Source organism: Onthophagus taurus, chromosome 1 (genome assembly GCF_036711975.1).
Source record: "Onthophagus taurus isolate NC chromosome 1, IU_Otau_3.0, whole genome shotgun sequence".
Lineage (NCBI taxonomy): Eukaryota > Metazoa > Arthropoda > Insecta > Coleoptera > Scarabaeidae > Onthophagus > Onthophagus taurus.
The window spans coordinates 36,319,620-36,339,538 of record NC_091966.1 but is presented as its reverse complement, the minus strand read 5'-3'; the positions used below and the strand labels follow the sequence as shown (position 1 = coordinate 36,339,538).

Here is a 19,919-nt window from a genome sequence, read left to right as displayed (position 1 = left end):
GCTTTATATATAACCAGCATAACACAAGATTCTCGATTCCCTCTGGGTTTGTGGCTTGTTGAGTCTTCATTTGTAACGTCTCGAACACCCAAATCTCGTTCAGCAATTCATTTTGAAAGTATTGGAGAGGTACTAAATGAGCAAAATTACACATTTTGAAAACCACAATGACATTTTAGAAATTACAGTTTCCAATATTCATCACAAAGTGTCTTGTGTCGTGTTAATTAAACATTTAACAATTATTTTTTGAACATTTCTTTATTTGTATTGAAAAAATCCAGTATTATTAACACATAAACGATACGATGAAAGCTTAGATGACTAAAAGCCTTTCTCAAAATGGTTGAGTAACCAATTTTGACTTGAAGTAAAAGAATACAATTGCAAGAAGAATTTGCGTCAAAGAATTCCGCTTCTCTTGGATAATGTTCCCGGAGATCCAGCTAACATATCAAAACTCTGAAGATGTGAAAATTGAAAATCTGCTTAAAAAAACAAGCGTCCTGATTCAGTCAATGGATCAGGGAGCAATATCAATATTTAAACCTTATTTAGCTGAAATCTTTTCTATAACTTGTTACTGTAACCAAGGTAAATCATTTATTCTTGAGTTTTGGACAAAAATCAATATTAAGGATGTCGTAGACAATATTGGCGAATGATTTGTAACATTAAACGGAGCGTGGAAAAATATTTTGCCTGAATATTTATAAAAGTGAAGCTTGAACTTCTAGATATTAAACAAAACATTAAGTTTTGCAAAAGAAGTTGGTTTTGAGAAGTTAGAAGAAAATTATATCGTAGATTTGTTGGATGGTGATTAGCAGTGAAAGAAATAGTTGAGCCGGAAGTAGAAGAAGAAGCAGTTGACAATTTGATAATTCGACAATTATGTTTAAAAAACATAACCATTTTGAAGAGGGAACGACCATCCTTCTTGAAATGATGTTTTTCATGGTATTATTGTAGTTATAAGCTATTGTAAAGAATTCAAAAGAGAAAAGGAGAGGATGTAAAACAACAAAACTTAGACAACCTGTGCAATGTTGGTTTGCGAACAATAATGGAAACTGAAGAAATATGGAAGTCATCTGAATCAGAATAGTTTAACATTTATTATTTTGCTGCATTATTTTTTATTTTTATACATTGTCAAATTATTACATTAAAATATTTTGGGATCTGTTTAATCTGGTCAAGATCGTCTACATTTTTCTCCAAGTCGTTTTCAGTTTTGACGCTTCCATTTTAAAGAACCCAACCCTGTTTCTTATACTCACATTTGAATGTGATTTATCACTGTCTTGCATCCAATTAGTCAGGATGTTTTAATTTCCTCTTTCTTTGATTTTGCGAATATCTGAGTATACTGAATTTTTAAAAGATGGAGTTTTTAAGTTTCAATCATTTTGTTAGAAAACTCTGCCATTGTCGGACTGTAAAATGCTCAGCTTATTCAGATTTAAGTGATCTTAAAAGAACAAATTCTGTAAAGTTGTCTTGACAAACAAATGTGAATTAGTTTTCATTGTGTAGTTCAGGCTGAAAATCTATCAAACCCGCTTTAACATAGTGGGCTTTACAGAATATCTTTACGTGTTATATTTTTGTGCTAACTCTATAATTGTTTCATTATGTGACCTTGGTTAATTCTTTTATAATATTCGAGCAATGTGTCAAATAATTTGCTGTTACATAGTAAAGTTACATTGTTTTCAGTATCTTTAATAGAAAATAATAAGTTTAGTATCAGAATTCTATATGGGTTGGGATGTTATAAGAGCTGTGTCCTTGACCAGATTGTGTCACTTGAATCTTATTCTTTTTTCTTACAAGGTGCATTCATCAAACAATATTTTGAGGTATCCCAACTTTAAATTAGGTGGGGTCGTTGGTCTAGAAATGTCGAAATGACTATCAACGCAAGGGGCAACAGTTTTTCGCTGACCATCCAGCGCTTATTTGTGTTTAACAATGTAGAGACTGCCCCTTTAGAATAAAGAATTGTGCATGCCTTATGATTTGACTTCTTTGTTTACTGGTATTTATGCAATGTGTCAGTACTCATACACATCCATGTTGGGCTGCCTATTCTTCACATTCCGTTTTTTTATTCCAGGATATACAACAAGGATGTCAACTATCTCGCTTGATAGCTATCCGGTCGAATTGGCTAAATTACTTGAATAACATATAGAACTGAAAGTAATCGAAAAATGCAAGTCTTATAAAAACAAGTGTTGTGAAAAGTTGATTATAACTTCAACAGACCATTGATCAACTACAATTCAACTAAGTTTCGTCTTCGCATGAGTTAGTATGACGAAGCAAATGATGAACTTAAACTGTGTATAAGTTGATCGAGAAACTTTCTGATTGGTTAGTAAACTCCTGAATTTGCCAATTGTATCAGATAAGTTCCCAACCACCGAAAACGCTTATTGGAACATAGCTATTATAATTGTCAAATATCGCCTGGAATCCAAATTGCTATTTCAGAAAAATCAGAATATCAGCTCTAAAATTTTTCAAGCTCTTGTTAGCAAATTTTTTCTTGGGAAAATCAAAATTATATCAACCTAATTATAGTTTGATATAAACTTATTTATGTATCAACGCCAGATAACTGTAAGTTTTATGACGACCTTTAGATATAACTTTCATGTGTGATATAAGCTGGAAATTACAGACCACGTCCAATATTTTTACAAAATGACTTTAATGCATTGAATCAACTGTATGTGTATAATACCATATCTTTTGGCGAAAACTAAGGAATATGTAAAAAATCTCAAACCGATTTACAAAATACAATTAAAGCTATTTCTTAGTTTTTATTTTTGAGCTTTTAAGGTTAAACGAAAGAGAAATTGTTTTCTTAATATCAGCAGGAGGAGATTTTAAATTAAAAGAGAAAGCGAATAATAATATAAGCAACCCACCCAAACACATCCGTATACATATCCGTTATACTTATAAAAAATTCAAATAGGTACTTTTTGTTATTTCGTTTAATATTCTATGATTCATTTTAAAACCTATTTCGCTTAACTTTAAAATTCTCGTTATAAACTCGTATTTGTTGAGAACATTAAACACACACACAATTACCTCTAAACGACAGAACCGACGGAAACGCGTCGTGCGTTCGAATTGTGGCTTAAAGATTCACATCCGGAACAGGAAACAGGAGGGCACATCACGTACCGCGTTTGTAACAGGAGGATCTTAAAGGATTTTTTTAATATTTGTATGGGATTCACATTCTTTTGTCATGATATTAATGACTATGCATTATTGCGATTGTAGTTGAAATTTAATTAGAATCGGAAATATAATTTTCCTTTATTATTTATTAAGGTATTTATTATTATTTTTTATTTTTTGTTTCAGTGTTCATTCAAACGAACGTATGTTTCTTCGCGATTTTGTAAATTGCGTTGAAGGAACAAGCGGCGGTCGGTTAGCGCAATGGCTTCAACCAGGTTCTAGATTAGATCCATCGAAATCCCACGTGATCTTTTCCCGTGAAGAATTTCGTTGCGGTTGGCCGGCGATGATCACAATTCTCACTTGCGATCAATACGCCGATGTAGTTTACGTAAATCACGTAACAGTTGAGGCGAAAGCGATTCCGATCGACAAGAAAGATCTGGGCGATTCAGATGCAGCCAGGAAAATGCGTAGGGTCAGTCAACCGGATCCGTTAGCTTTTGGTGGACTTCCCGTACCAACTCTAACACATCCTTACGAGCCGACGATAAGAGATAAAATGTGTTTTCATGCCATAACGGCAATGAAGCCGTATCAGAATTATTCATTTGAAGAATTACGGTTTACGTCGCCTCCGGTGAGGAGATCAAGCGAGAATATGTTAGTTAGGCCGAATGGTGATGGGTCTTATAGTGCTACGTGGACGCCAGCTTCGATTGGCTGTTATTCAGTGGTTATTACTATCGATGGTTATGAAATGGAGGAGGTTTTTAAAGTCGAGGTGAAAGAACCTCCGCAAGGATTAACGCCACCTACGCAAAATTTCGCGAAGAAATCCGCTCATCAACCGAGTAAATTAAGAAAATTTATCGCTAAAAATTCGGCGGGATTAAGAATAAGAGCTTTACCTTCTTTACAAAGCGAACAATTAGGTATTGTCCATGTTAATGGCACCATAGCTTTTATTGATGAAGTTCATAATGATGACGGTGTTTGGTTGCGTTTATCTGCTGAAACAATAAAACAATACGGGTGTATTGCCACTGGTGAAGCATGGTGTCTTCAATATAATCAACATTTAGGAAAAACTTTATTGTTACCGGTTGAAGAACCGAAATCGACGTTAGATGAGGTTAACGTCCCAACAAATAGTTCCGTTAGAAAACAAACGGAAGTGATTGAAAGAAAATATCAAGTTATTAAATCAGGCGCTTCTGGTCATAACGTTCGTAGTGGACCAACTTTGGATTCGCCAAGCATTGGGGTTCTTGTTCTTGGAAGTATTATCGGGGTTAAAGATTACATGGTAAATAAAGATGGGTGTTGGGTTCTTCTTGATGAATCAACAAAAAAACGGTATGGATTTAACGGAGATTACGACGCCTGGTCTTTAGCTATTGGACATAATAATAAGTTATATCTTGGAAATGTAAATCAAATCGATAATGGTAAGATCAAAATAAGTATAGTTCTTATTTTTTTATTTCTAATTTGTTTAGATGAGTTTTCACCACAACTTCCTCCGGAAACTGATTTATTAAAAATATTTACCAGCAAAGGTTACAATTTCAACCCCGCAATAACACCACATGACACCCAATTTTCTTTCACTCAATCTCCAATAGCTTCAACGGATTTACCAGCTTCCACAAATCCTTTTGTTTTTGGGGACGAACCGAGTAAACCGGAATCACCCAAAATCCCGCGGCGGGATCGAAAGGATAGTAAATTGATGGGGTTGCCGAAATGGTTCAAAGACGAAGCAAAGAGGTTTGTTATACAAAAAAATGATTGTTTTGATGAGATATTTTTAATTTATTTTTTTAGTAGTGAAGGTTCCGAATTTAGTGGTGTTTCCGTGAAAGAATTAGTAAAAGCTATTGGCGAATCTCGAGCTAATGGAAATGGAGTAACTCCTCCAGATACACCCAAAAGATCTTGTAGCCCTCGAGGGGGGCGATTTTCACCTAAACCAATGAGTAGGAGTTCAAGCCCAATTGCAGTTCCGGGTAAATTTATTTTTTTTTTAAATTTGATATTTTAATGTTTTCATTTTGATAGTGGGAAGGATTTTATTGCAAGATAGTGGAAGTGGAAGTCCACCCCATTTCGGTTCTCCACGAAGTATTGGAATATCACCTTTAGGTAGCCATAAAATAATCTTATAATTTTAAATAATAAATTATTTTTATTAGTTTCAGGGACTTGTCATGAATTATCAGTACGCAGAGGTTCAAATCAATCAGATACCAGCGCTTTAGTCAGTAGTATAACTCGAGATATTTCACAATCACCGAGTCAATCATCACATCCTCGAGATTTAACTCCAAGTCCTAGCAGTTCTAGTCACACAAGATCAGAAATAAGCCCTCCAAGGACGCCTAATAAAAGAGATACATCAAATCTCGAACAACCCCAATCTTCGCGAGTTCTCACACAAACGGGGACTCAAACATCCCCCGAAAATAATGCACTCACAGACGTTTCAGTTAAAGGGCACTTCTCAATAGGAACCGTACACAAAGAAGAACGACTCTCGCCAAAGTTAAATCGAAAAGATCGTTCTTCCTCAAAACCGAGATCGAAACGAGCAATATCCCCGGCAAATGTTCCTTCTGTGTCCTCACCAAGAATAAATTACCCCACAAATCAACCATTAAAGAAATCTTTAAGTCCATCTTTAGCTGAGTCATTTAGGGCAATTTTTGCCGCATTCGTTTGGCACGAAGGAATCGTTCATGACGCGATGGCTTGTGCTTCTTATTTAAAATTCCATCCAACGTTACCCAAACAAGGAACGCGAGTTGTCACAAGACACGGGCATTCTGAATCTCCCGTAGATAAACGTCGCCAAGAGTTATCGAAAGAAGAAAAAGCGCGCCAAAGACACTCTGTGGAAGTTGCAAACGCCGGAAATTATCTCCACATCCAACCGTCCACATTAGAATCATTAACTCGATCAGCTGCCAACGCAAGTGCTAATAGATGCCGAAGAAGAGTTGATGGAGTATTTAAAGAAGATACATTAGAAGGGGGAGTTGGATATCAAACTGTTAAAGTTCTCCCACCAGCTTTAAAATGTTTGGTGTTTTTATGGGAACAAGTTACCTATAATTCTTTACAAACTATGGCGGTTGCTAAAGATATCTACATTTCCTCATCGAATAATTGTGGTGGAAATGATGGGCAAGCGAATAATCGGAGTGGTTCCAGCGGAACCGTTAAAAATGGCGAACAAAACATTCAAGATTTGGATCGCTGGAAATGGAATAACGAAGCTGGATGGAGAAAAAAATATAAATGTCGACCTGTAAATTGTGAACTTTGTGGTATTCGAGGTTATGACCCTATCACTAAGCATATGAAGCAAAATCATCCTGGTTGTGGTTTATCAGCTGGTGGGAACGGGTTTGGTCCAGATGGAGTGTTTTATAATGAAGGTTGGGCGGGAAGTTGTGGCTCAACTGGAGGTAAGTTTATTCGAAACAATAAATTATAAAAATGTTTTAATACAATAAAAAATGAATGTTTTAGTTGCTTCAATGGTACCTAAAGATTGGTACTTAATGTGCATCCGCTGCCGTAATAAATACCATTCATTAAGAACTCTCCCATCGACCTCAACTCATAAATCCATCAAGCCAAAAGAAAAAGAGAAACCTCCACAACAACTTCCTGCTACAAATTGCGATTTAAAACCACACCTAATTATGCGTAATAACGCGTTATTCCTCCTAGACCTTGCGAGTGCTTCTGATACAAATGTTGGAACTCGTCAAAGAAGACCTTCATCAACAGTTATGCCAAGCGTTTCTGAACATCATTCCCCACCAGATATCGGGGGAGGTCCGTTTAATCCCGTTCCACCATTTCAATGTCTTCAAGCTCTCGGTGCGGATAATGAAATGCAAGAAAGACAATTCTACGAGGAAGTACTAAGGAGACAAGATGTTGTTGTTAGTGGGCAAAGACCGCTTTCAGAAGTTTCTTTATCTGACGAAACGGATAGTGCTAAAGGAACCAGGTTTCATAGGTCCATTTCTATGGGTACTAATGGAGTACCTTGGTCTAGAACTGGACTTGATGGAAGAGTTATTATGATGAGAAAAAGGAACAACACCACAACAGAAACAACAAGTGAATCAGAATCTTTGTTATTATGTAAACCATCTCCTGCATTATTAAAATTAATGCCCAATATGGATGGTTCCTCAATTGTGTCTAACGTAACTTCAGATTCGGAAACTCAAGAACAACAAAACGAACAACGTCCTGCGACTTATTATTTAATGGAACGACCCGTAATGGAATTTATTACTGTCCCACAAGATTTAGATTCGCTTCAATTAGCGATGAGACAAGCTTTAAGAAAAGCAATGTGTAGAGTTTACGCTATGCAAGCTTTAAACTGGTTGTTAAGATCCGTAACTCAACCGGTTTGTTTACACGATTTATTATGGTGGTTTGTTACTTCCTTACAACAACATCCCGTTATGGAATTGGAAGAGAATGAAGAAAATAAACCGCCGAAAAACAAAACGGACGAACAAATTTGTGACCATCCTTTATCGGATATAACCATAGCTGGTGAATCTGTTCATCCACTCCCAACCGCTTTTCACACTTTATTACAAACGATAGCAGATTTGATGGTTTTATTACCAATGGGTTCTGCATTACAACAAATGGCGATGCGATGTTGGGGTATCAAATTTACTCCAGCCGACCACACTTTCTTGCATCGCTCCCAAGTCTTTAGCAATATAAGTAAAATCTTATCGAGGAGTGAAGAAATTGATGATAACACAATTTCGATGCACGAAAGTTCGTTGAATCAAATTTTTCATTCCGTTGAGGCTTTGCAGGATTTAACGCAGTACTTGGATATCAAAGCGTCATCAAGACAAGCTATGGTCGTTAGTTTAATAGATGGATCGACGGAAACTTTTTGGGAATCTGGAGATGAAGATAGACATATGAACAAACATTTGGTTATCAGTTGTAGACAAGGACATCAACCTAAAATGGTTTGTGTTCATGTTGATAATGTAAGGGATTTAAATGTAAGTTATTGCTTTTCTTTGTTTTATGTAATTATTAGAGAAACACCTCTAGAATGCCATGGTTGTGGTTAGAACAAATTCATGTGTATTGTTAAGGTAACATTAATTTATTTTGCATATTACAAAACATGGCATAAAAAAATTGTTTCACTCCCTGATATTCTGCCAAAAATGAATTATTTTTAATAATATGAAAAGTCCTGTGTATCATCTCTTTTACTCGCTGAATTATCTACATTATCCTCACTTTTATTGCCCTTTATTTTGACCTGGTCATTACCATCATGATCATCATGGTTTTCATCACCGTCATTTTTGTCATCATAGTTTACGCCTTCTACTTTCTTCGTTGAATGACTCATCTTCTGCTTTTGCTCCTTGTAGCTATTTTAACCATAGACTGGGATTTTTAGACGTAATTTTGATACAATCAATTTGTCATCTATCGATATACGGAGATAAATTATTTACACGTTCGTCTCAATGGATGGTTAACAGAATATAAGCTAATAAAATATTAGCTTACAGTTTATAGTGATTATTGTTATGTATGATATTACTGAAGTGTTGATGCGCCTGTTGAAAATGGAAATATGCAGTCCGTGGTATTTTCCAAAAGTTATCATTTAAATTGATTTGTGGTCATAGCAAATCGCAACATCACCTAAAACCAGTCCCTTTTCATTCAATATTAGCCAAGGTTATTGTCGCGGGTTTCCCAAAACATTTTTCGTCTAAACAAATACACTCGTTCATTAGATGTCTTATAAAAGTATACTTCTCATTTAGAACTAGTTCCTACAGTTTAAACAGTTTAAACTACTACTAGATATCAAAACCTGAAAAATTAACCCACATGTCTTATGTATTGCAGGTTTAGGAGCTAAAGGGCGATACAATATAATGTTAGACTCAGTATATATCGTTACTCTAGTTAATTTTATTGGTTCTGCTTGATCAATTTCTGTCAAATTAGTTTGATTTTCAGCAGTTAACTGATTTGAACTAAAGTTGATGGGATTGTTGTAGTCTTCACCTTCGGAATTTGAATCTACATCACCATCATATTTATTTCGTGGAGTAATAATAATAGATCGCATCGGGAATTATATCTTATAACTTGTTAGTCATACGTTATTTGCGTTGCATAAATAGCTATGAGGGTGTCCCCTGTTTGAACTAGGTCATTATAAAAAATTGACAATTTCCCTAGAAAATACTTGCTCTCTAATTGGTGATTTGCAGGAAATGTGATCATGTCAGGAACGATAAAAGGATTTTACTTGAGGTATTCTGAAATACTTAATTTGATGATCTTGTGTTTTAGTCCATTTAACCATGTTGTACCATAAGCCTGCGCGATATGCAGGAATAAACCCGTTGTGTTCATTTTATTTTCTTATCTATCCTCTATTGAGTCGACTAATCTCTGATTTATTGATGTCTTTGTTTGAAGCCGAACGGAAAGGGTGGTAAAACCTGATCTTGTATCTTTTTAGTATTATATTAGTATTGTTTTTTCTAAAAGTTTGATTGATGATAAATTGCGTTTTGATCAACACGTTGATGAAGTTGTGGCTAGAGGTAATAGAATGCTGGGATTCGTAATGCGTTTATCCGAATCTTTTACTAACGCATTGCCTATAATTTTTATGTATCATGCCTTTGTAAATACTACTAGTATTTTATCTTTCGGACGCATTGTTTGGAATCCTCGCTTTGATATTAATTTTATAGAATAGAGAAAAGGGTTCAGATTAGGTTTGTGAAATACCTTTCCTATCAATTCCACCATACTTATACAAATTATTTGTCTGCCTGCCAAATGTATCATATGCCCACGCTTCAACACTGTAGATGCTGTAGTGATGTTTGCTTCCTGTTCACGTTAGTCACTGATTACTGCGACTCCCCATATCTTTTATCAAGAATTGACTTGTATGTTCATCCTCGTCGGTTAAGATATTATTTCTTATTTTACGCACAAACAACTCGAATCAGTTCTTATAAGAATTCTCCAATCGTGCTGATGGAAGGACCAGTAGACTGCCTTAGGTTGGACATACAGTCGTGTTTACGGGAAATGCGTACCGGAGGTCAAGATCCGACAAGCCGCTTACCTGCCCGGGACCGCCACAAGTCTCTTCTCCACGAGCTTCGTGTGCGCTTGGTTCAGCTGGTTTAGCCAGCGACATATCGGATCTCACAACAGCTCTTGACCTTCGGTACGCATTTCCCGTGAACACGACTGTACATACAGTGTGTTAATTAATTATTGTACCCGACAAAGTATGCAACCAATATCACAGATCGGTATTGCAACGCAACGAAAGTTTCTAAAAACCATAACGATGGCGACAATTCATTAACTTTAAAAGCCGTTTAAAATATATTTAGATTATATTTTAACAATTAAAAAAATAGCATTAATATAAAAAAAGGTCTAGCTTTCTGGCCTTTTATTTAAAATAATTTTTAGTGATTGAAGTTAATGTTGAAAGTAGTGTTTATTTTGATTTTGACCTCTTAAACCAACCGCTGAAAACAACGATAGTTCTAAAAAGAACTGTTTCGAAAAATATAAAGGCAGCGAAAAACGGCTAAAGAACAAAGAAAATACGGAAACTCACAAAGCGTACGACAAACACAATAACGTACGATCAGCTGTCAACATCTGGTTACTAATTTAAAATTATCCAAGCTATCACTACCTATTGAGATATGCAACCAATATTACACAGGTCACGTGGGTTACGATAATTAATTAACACAATACTTGCCTTTAATTTTGTGGGGTTGCTCCTAATGAGACTTGTCCTGTCGCTAACTCCATGGATAAAAAGAAGTTTTGGGAAAGGTGCATAGCAGGCTGATTGGCTAAACCTTTCCAACTTTGATTTGTCTACCAGGTTTATTAAATAGTAAAATATGAGCATGTTTTATATTTCTCGAAAGTATCTGAGCTTTTAGTATGCATGGAACATTCTCGCTAAAAGAAGGCAAAGTATTTAACTACCACCAGATGATAATCTGAGTTAAATTAAGCTAAAACACTTTGCTGGATTGTTGTACTTGGTTAGGTAGATGTCTAAAATACCTGCTTGGTAATCGGATCTATATGGGTAGGATGTATAGTCGGTTGGAGCAGCAATTTGAAAATAATGAGTACTAAATAGATTAAGCAGATTTTATCTGAAAGGTTTGAAGCTCTGCCCCCATGTTTGGTTCTTCGACTTTGAACAATTCTTATATGCCATTGGTTGTACTTTGCGGAGGTATTTTCTGATGTAATATTTATCGACAAGCTTATGGTTACCAAGCACATAAGAACCAAGCACATTAGATATCCTACTTTGGCAAGAGATATTTTTAATATAAGTAATAGTTAAGTAAGATAATAATTTTTCATGGCACTTTAAATTTTTTTTTATTTTATATACTTTTTTTATAACAATTTTTATTTTAGTACAAAATAGGATCAATTTATTTCCATTCTGGCCAATCAGCCGAAGATTTTCATAAATTAAAAGCTGTTGATGTGGACATGAGTCTAGTTGGAAGTTGGATTACATGTTCTATTCCAGGTAAACTAACACTATAAGTATTAATTTCATAGTATTGATGCTTAACTAGGATTATATTTAAGATTAACTCATTTACTTACATTTATATTCATTTTTGTAGTTTCTGATCATTCAGTAATAAAAATTGAATTAAAAGGCGTCGACAACACGGTTCGTTTAAGACAAATATGCGTCTTAGGCGAAATAGACAGCGAACCAATAAAAATTGGTAAACAATACAGCGCGACAACAATCCAACAAAGAAATTGTGAAGCAGAAACGCTCCGAGTTTTTCGTTTGATAACGTCTCAAGTTTTCGGAAAATTAATTTTAGGCGATCAAGATCAAAATAATCCCGATTCTGGTTCAGTTTCAGCAAGCGAAAGTTTAGATCCTTTAGAAGAAAGTAATGATCTTCGAGAACATATGGTTGGAATTTTATTCAGTAGAAGTAAATTGACCCATTTACAAAAACAGGTTATCGTTCATATTGTGTACGCAATTAAAAAGGAGACGATTAAAGCTAAAGAAGATTGGGAAATGATGCTGTGCAGTATCACCGGTGATTCTGCAAGTTCTGAACTTAGTCAAGATCCGACGAAAAGTTCGGATACTTATTGTTTTGAGATGTTATCGATGGTTTTGGCGTTATCCGGAAGTGCAGTTGGACGAACTTATTTATCTCAACAAGGGGGGTTGTTATCGGATTTACTGAGTTTACTTCATATTGGAAGTGCAAGGGTTCAAAGACAAGTTACTTCGCTTTTAAGAAGAATGTTACCTGAGATTCCACCAGAAGCTTTAGCTTCCGTTATGAACGTTGAAAGTTTACCTGTGAAAGATTTTAGTATTGTTTCGGCAGCTTCTAAAGATAATAGTCATTTCGACACGAATAAGTAAAAATTTTATTTAAAACAACAGTACACATTTAAAGTTTTTAATTTTTAGGATCGGAATCTTAGATGTTTTCCTTAGTATAATAGCGAAATCATTAACTCTTCAAGTTAAATTAAAAAGTAAATTGAGTAAAACAACCGGAAAAGAAATCAACACTGTTAATATTTCTTCTTGTTTAAAAACGAAAGACGCTTTTGGTGCAAGGTGGTGGTTAAGAGGAAGCGTTAGCAAAAAGCTTTCAGAAGTAATAATACATTTAATAAAAGATATGGCTTCGGTAAATTTTTTTTTGAGTATAACCAAAAAATTATTAAAACAAGTTATTTTTCTTTTTAGGGTAAGTTATCCGAAGCTTGGGCAAATGTAACAAAAGCGGCGATTGCTCAAAATATTTTAAATTTAACCCAACTTAGCGAAGAACAAAGAAATCCATCAATATGTCTTCAAACCCCAACGTTATGGATGGCGTTAGGGTCTTTATGCGTTTTGGAAAAGGATCACGTCGAACGATTATCTTCAGGACAATGGAGTCAAGCTGATGGGCAACAACAAGCACCTCCTGGTCCAACTTGTACCAATCATGATGATGGGGAAACTAACGCGGTCGTTCAATGTAGTATTTGTGGAAATTTATGTGCAGATTGTGATCGATTTTTACATTTACATCGTAAAACTAAACATCATCAACGACAAGTAAGTATCTAAAAAGGGTCTAATGGAAAAATTTTACTGTAATGAATTGCATAAATTGCCTATCTGAAGAGATGTTTTTTATTGCATTTTCACGTGCAACAATTAAATATTTCAATTTCTCCATTTGTTATCGTGTACTGGTTATCTCCATTTGAACTCATTCCTTAACAAAAAAAAACCCTTTTTACAAAGTTTAGGTGGCACAATAGATATGGTAAAGATATATTCTAAAACTAACCCAACCCAACCCAACGTTTTGTGCCGGGATGATTGACATGTCCAAAGAAAACTAACCTTACCCAACATTCTTTGTCGGGATGATTGTCATTTCAAAAAAAAACTAATCACAACAAAACGATACGTTTGCCTGGGTTTTGCTTGAAAAGACTTGAGGAACTTTTTAAGGAAAATATATTCCTTGTGGCTCCATTCAGTCAGGGGATGAAAAACTGTAGCGATCTTCAGGGAGAGATGTGTGTCAAAATAGTTCGAAATTATTGCAAGCATCTTCTTATTACTCAACAATAGGGAACAAAACAAAGCACTTAAAGGAGATGTTTTTCAGAAAATTTAAAGTGATTAGAATATGAGAAAAATTGCCTGGTGAGAATCAACATGGTTCTAATCACTTAACAATAACTAGACGACAAAAGAATTAATTTGGTGTCATTTGAAAAATGTTTCAAAAATAATAGGAGGTAGAAAAAGCTTGTTGGTATGTGTCAAAATAGTTCAAAATGGTTGGAAATATGTTCTTATTACTTGAAGAGGATGAAGATGTTATAATAGTTAAAGAGGATATTTTCCATAAAGTTCAAAGTATTGAGAATAAGGGAAAAGCTGACTGGTGTGAATCAAAATGGTTCTAATCACTTTAGCAATAAGTAGAGTACATACAGCTTGTACAAAAGAATGAATTCGGGACAGAAAAAGCTTGTTGGTATGTGTCAAAATAGTTCAAAATTGTTGGAAACATGTTCTTATTACATAAATGCAATCTATTGGAATTACATTTTCCATAAAGCGCAAAGTATTGACACAATCAGTGCATAGCACGTTATAAAATTATATCATCAATGTGTCAGTGTTATAGTTTCAAATATAGTAATTGATTTGAGAGGTTGCACTTAATCTCGTTGTGTCATCAACAAAGCAAACATTCGAAGCATTTGATTCAAGCATATAAGCAAGATGTCATTGTTAAAATTCAAGTCAGCGATCCCACCTAACTATGGCAACTAGCGTTTGTAAGACAACAAAAATGTGAAACACTCTGTGGCAAATTAGGTAAATGAAAATTAATATGCAAGAGAGTCATTTGAAACTGAGTCATTTGTACTCATGATAGAAGCTTGATTGCCAGATAAAGATATATATTTTTTATAGTTTTCCATAATTTTTGAAAAAATTTGCTTATTTATTTATTCAATGTAAAGGTCATTGGGACACGTAAGGTTCTCAAATTTTGAAACCAAGATGGAAATTGTGTTGACCAGGTCAGCTGAATGTGCGAAATTCGTTCGATATTATATTGTACGGCGATTGCCCAGGATGATACCTGGTTGTCTATCTTCCCTAGGTTGTGAACCTCCTAAATGAAGAGTTTCAGTATGGTTTCAGCCTACAAGTATCGTAAATTTTACTTTCTCTTTTGTTTACAAGAACGGTGACATTGCATTTATTTTGATAACCGTCACTGAGGGTTTCATTGATATATTAGTCTTTGTTAGATTAACAATATATACCTGCTCGTCCATTTTCTGTTGAGGTTGGATATTAAGTTGTTGCAATTACGAAGACAGTAGACGTTGAACCTCAAATTAATTTACTGATCGCCATATATAAAATAGAGCTAGGTAGAATAGCACTAGTAATGTTGAAAATAAGTCATAGAATCATGGAAGAGGAAAAGCGTTTCGATATACTTTATGGGTAGATACAATGATTGCTCTAGCTTGTATTACAAATAACCTAAACAAGAAAAAATTGTAAATGTTAATAGAATGGTAAAGGTGAGGCACAGACATACAAATTGAGAATTTTACCAAACTAATTCAAACTAACAGCTGCTTACAATAACAGCAGAGAAATAAAGCATACCCAATACAAACACGTAACCTGGCCAAAAACAAAAGGGCAGTAAAAAGACGTTGCCAACAGAACCCAACCGATGAAAATGCAAAATTCGCAAATTGAAAGGAATTAAGCAAATGGGCAAACAAACAGAAAGCTGACATCTTATCAAAATATGCAAGTGGAAAGGTTGCTGAAATCGTTATGCTATCCAAGTAAGGCATATGATTCCTACCAATAGTTTTCAAACTGTATTTGAAACACTGGTGCTAAAACAAATTAAACCAATGATTCAACATGCCTGATCATTAGTTTCGCTTCAGATAGATGCATAGGACAAGATAGACAGATACATAAATATACAAGAGGATGTATGCAGAGTTAAAGGAAGTGCAAGCAGGAGTACCTCGAGGAAATGTCTTTGGGGCTCTACTGTATGTGTTGTATACCAGTGATATACCCGACCTACACGATATAACATTGGCTACCTTCGCAGACGATATAATGGCACATATTAATTTTACAAACAAAAAACTAATTAACCTTCCTTTGTTATAAGTGTTTAAACTAGACACATTAAAAAGCGGTGCACTCTTTTGAGATGGGGCTTTCAAGGATAAAACAGCGGTTTCAATTTTTGACTTGAAAGGTTTTCTGGTAGAGGAGTAATCTGAAGTTCGAACGTACGATATAGATCACCTCCTTGGTGATTAAAATAAGAGTTAACATTTTATATTAATAGCTGTTATTGCGCATATTATTAAGTATTATTATTATTATTATTAAGTATTAAGCATATTTCTATATACAGGCTGTCCCGAAACTCAACGTCAAGCGGGCACTGGGTGAGAGGCCAACCCATACCTGTTTTGGTAAAAATGAGAAAGAAAATCCATGTCTCTTAGTTAAGTGGTAAAGGACAAATTTTTGAAAATGTTAAAAACCGGTCCCGTACATCATATCTTTAGGTGCTACGGTCAGAAATGTCCGCAATTTAATAGTGATCTTTTTAATATTTTTTTAATTTTGGTCAAATGCTCAAATTATTTGCCGTCGGTATTAATACAAGCTCTACATCGTCACAGAAAAGATTTTTATACTGGTTGTGCAAATCTCTTTGCATTTTCTGCTGCTGTATACATATTGTGGCGCAGTTCGGCAAGATTTTCAATCGGTTTTTAATACACTGTTTCTTTTATGCAATCCTAATAAGAAAATCAAGTGGATTTAGACCCAGAGAATGAGGAGGCCACGTAATCGAACCACGAAGCCCAACCCATCTTTCTGGGTATTCTGTATGCAATCCCGTGCAGGACAAGCATAATGAGCTGGGCAACCATCTTGTTGAAACCACATTTCTCTGTAGATATGGAGTGGCACATCTTCTAACAAAGTTGAAATCATTTTGGAGGAAATACAAATAACATACGAATGTATGAATTTTTTAAATAACGCGTTTTTTTGCAGAAAAACACGCAATAATATTTTTTATGAAAAGAAAGATAGCAAGTGTTACACCATTTTGGAATCTTGACTAAACAGACCATCTTTTAAAATAACTTGCCAAGGGTGTTGTACAACTCCTATGCTTAGAAATCGTGTGTGCAACTTAATTCTTTCAACCTTAACTAAATCAAACTAATACTTTTTTTTTGCAAAACTAACGACTTTTGTTGTTTGATTTGTGACTGCTATAGTAGCATTGTTCATGAGGAATACACTATTAAATTGCGAACATTTCTGACCGTGGTATCTAAAAATATGATGTACGGGAACGATTTTTAACATTTTCAAAAATAAAATTACTTAACTAAGAGACATAGAATTTTTTTCTTATTTTGACCAGAACAGGTAAGGGTTAGCATCTCACCCGGTGCCCACTTGACGTTGTGTTTCGGGACACGCTGTATATAAATATGTTTAAATTACTTCGTGATAGGTTTGTAAAGAAGAAGAGGAAGCTATAAAAGTCGATTTACACGAAGGTTGCGGTCGAATGAAACTGTTTTGGTTATTAGCATTAGCCGATGCAAGAACTTTAAAGGCTTTGGTTGAATATCGCGAGGGTGGACCAATACAACGTACTATTGGAACTAGTGGACAGTGCAGATTTTGTGGAGCAGTTGGTACTTCTGGTTTATTAGCAATTGGAAACGTTTGCGCAGATCAAGAATGTCAAGTAAGAAAAAAAATATCCATCATACTCATTCTGAAATTAATCCTAAGTACGAACAACTAATTGTATTTTCATTTTTTTAGGATTATGCTTTATCAGCTTGCCAAAAACTTCTTACATGTGGTCACATGTGTGGAGGCGTTCAAGGTGAAGCAATTTGTTTACCATGTTTACACGGATGTTCTTCAGAACCCTCTTTAAGACAAGATGCTGATGATATGTGTATGATTTGTTTTACGGAAGCTTTATCTTGCGCACCAGCCATTCAAGTGAGTCATCCCCACATTACTAGTATATTATCATCTTATTCGCATTCCTTTTTTTTTCAGTTACAATGTGGCCACGTATTCCATCTTCATTGTTGCACAACGGTCCTAATAAAACGTTGGGTTGGACCGAGAATAACATTTTCATTCTCACTTTGTCCAATTTGCAAAGTAGCCATCGAACATCCGGTTTTAAAAGATCTCCTCTTACCAACTCAAAATCTTTTTAAAGACGTCAAACGCAAAGCACTTATGCGATTGGAATATGAAGGTCTGCATACTTCTGAACCAATTTTAACCCCGGGAGCGCGATTTTTTAATGACCCATCTGGTTACGCGATGGATCGTTATGCGTATTATGTATGTTTTAAGTGTAATAAAGCTTATTACGGGGGCGAAGCTCGGTGCGATGCTGAAATTGGTGAAAATTACGACCCCGCTGAATTGGTTTGCGGGGCGTGTTCGGATGTAACGCGAGCTTGCGTTTGTCCGAAACATGGAACTGATTTTTTGGAATATAAATGTAGGTATTGTTGTTCGGTGGCGGTATTTTTTTGTTTCGGAACGACGCATTTCTGTAATCCTTGCCATGATGATTTTCAACGCGTCACTACATTACCGAAACATCAACTTCCGGTTTGCCCTGCTGGTCCCAGGGCGAAACAACTTGAAGGAGATGAATGTCCGCTTCATGTTCAACATCCACCGACGGGTGAAGAATTTGCTTTAGGATGTGGTGTTTGTAGAAATGCTCATACGTTTTAGAAACACTAAATGATATTGTTGTTTTTTTTTGGGTAAATCATAATCACTATCAATAATAAATGTTTTATTGTTAGATTAGAATGGTAATCACCCGCTGTGATTTTAGTTCTTTTTTGTGCCATATGTCTTTAACCTAATCAAATATAAACTTAAAATAAACACGTTGTTTTTTTTTAATATTTTTGTTTAAATAACAAGTAAATATACAAACCAGTTTATAAAAAAAAGAAAGTAATTATTTGAAGAAAAATATAGTAATAAAAAATTTCCCGCCCAAATAATTATACCTCCTGATACTGGTAATAATTGGGTTAAATCTTTTTATGGATCTAGTCTGTATAGTCCATTATTAAGAATTTATGTATAAAAAATAATTCTCTATCGCATTTAGCTTTTGAGTTATGATTGAGTTAATTTTCGAAAATCAACAATTTTGATGTTTAATCGATTTAGAGCTTATAAATGAAAAATAGTAATAATTGGGTTCAATCTTGTTATGGATTTAGTCTTTATGGCTCATTACTAAGGTTTTATGTACAAAAAGTATTTCCTATCGTTTTTAGTTTTTGAGTTATAATTGAGTTAATTTTCGAAAATCAACAATTTTGATGTTTAATCGATTTAGAGCTTATAAACAAAAAATGGTAATAATTGAGTTCAATCTTGTTATGGATCTAGTCTTTATCGCCCATCAGTAAGGTTTTATGTATAAAAAGTTTTTCTCCATCGCTTTTAGTTTTTGAGTTATGATTGAGTTAATTTTCGAAAATCATCAATTTTGATGTTTAATCGATTTAGAGCTTATAAATAAAAAATGGTAATAATTGGGTTCAATCTTTTTATGGATCTAGTCTTTATGGTCCAATACTAAGGTTTTATGTATAAAAAATATTTCCCCATCGCTTTTATTTTATGAATTATGATTGAGTTAATTTTCTAAAATCAACAATTGGGTTTAATTTTTTTATGGATCTAGTCTTTATGGTCCATTACCAAGGTTTTATGTACAAAAATTTTTCCCCATCGCTTTTATTTTAAGAGTTATGATTGAGTTAATTTTCGAAAATCAACAATTTTGATGTTTAATCGATTTAGAACTTATAAATAAAAAATGGTAATAATTGAGTTCAATCTTGTTATGGATCTAGTCTTTATCGCCCATCAGTAAGGTTTTATGTATAAAAAGTTTTTCTCCATCGCTTTTAGT

General features: G+C 34.6%; 1 protein-coding gene across 4 annotated transcripts in view; it reads left to right on the top strand.

The window, feature by feature from the left end:
- The window catches only part of LOC111421061 (MYC binding protein highwire), a 59,958-nt gene extending 41,087 nt beyond the window's left edge, over nt 1-18,871 (top strand). For 3 of the 4 annotated variants that reach the window (XM_023054181.2, XM_023054180.2, XM_023054178.2), the window contains exons 21-33: nt 3,397-4,664; nt 4,716-4,986; nt 5,044-5,225; nt 5,278-5,361; nt 5,412-6,686; nt 6,751-8,279; nt 11,746-11,863; nt 11,964-12,738; nt 12,791-13,016; nt 13,076-13,432; nt 17,445-17,684; nt 17,765-17,950; nt 18,011-18,871. In XM_023054181.2, coding sequence (XP_022909949.2) covers nt 3,397-4,664; nt 4,716-4,986; nt 5,044-5,225; nt 5,278-5,361; nt 5,412-6,686; nt 6,751-8,279; nt 11,746-11,863; nt 11,964-12,738; nt 12,791-13,016; nt 13,076-13,432; nt 17,445-17,684; nt 17,765-17,950; nt 18,011-18,712 — 7,213 coding nt within the window. In that variant the 3' untranslated portion in view covers nt 18,713-18,871. The remainder of the gene's footprint in view (nt 1-3,396; nt 4,665-4,715; nt 4,987-5,043; nt 5,226-5,277; nt 5,362-5,411; nt 6,687-6,750; nt 8,280-11,745; nt 11,864-11,963; nt 12,739-12,790; nt 13,017-13,075; nt 13,433-17,444; nt 17,685-17,764; nt 17,951-18,010) is intronic. The other variant, XM_023054179.2, reaches the window with a different exon arrangement.
- The last annotated feature ends 1,048 nt before the right edge of the window (nt 18,872-19,919 follow it).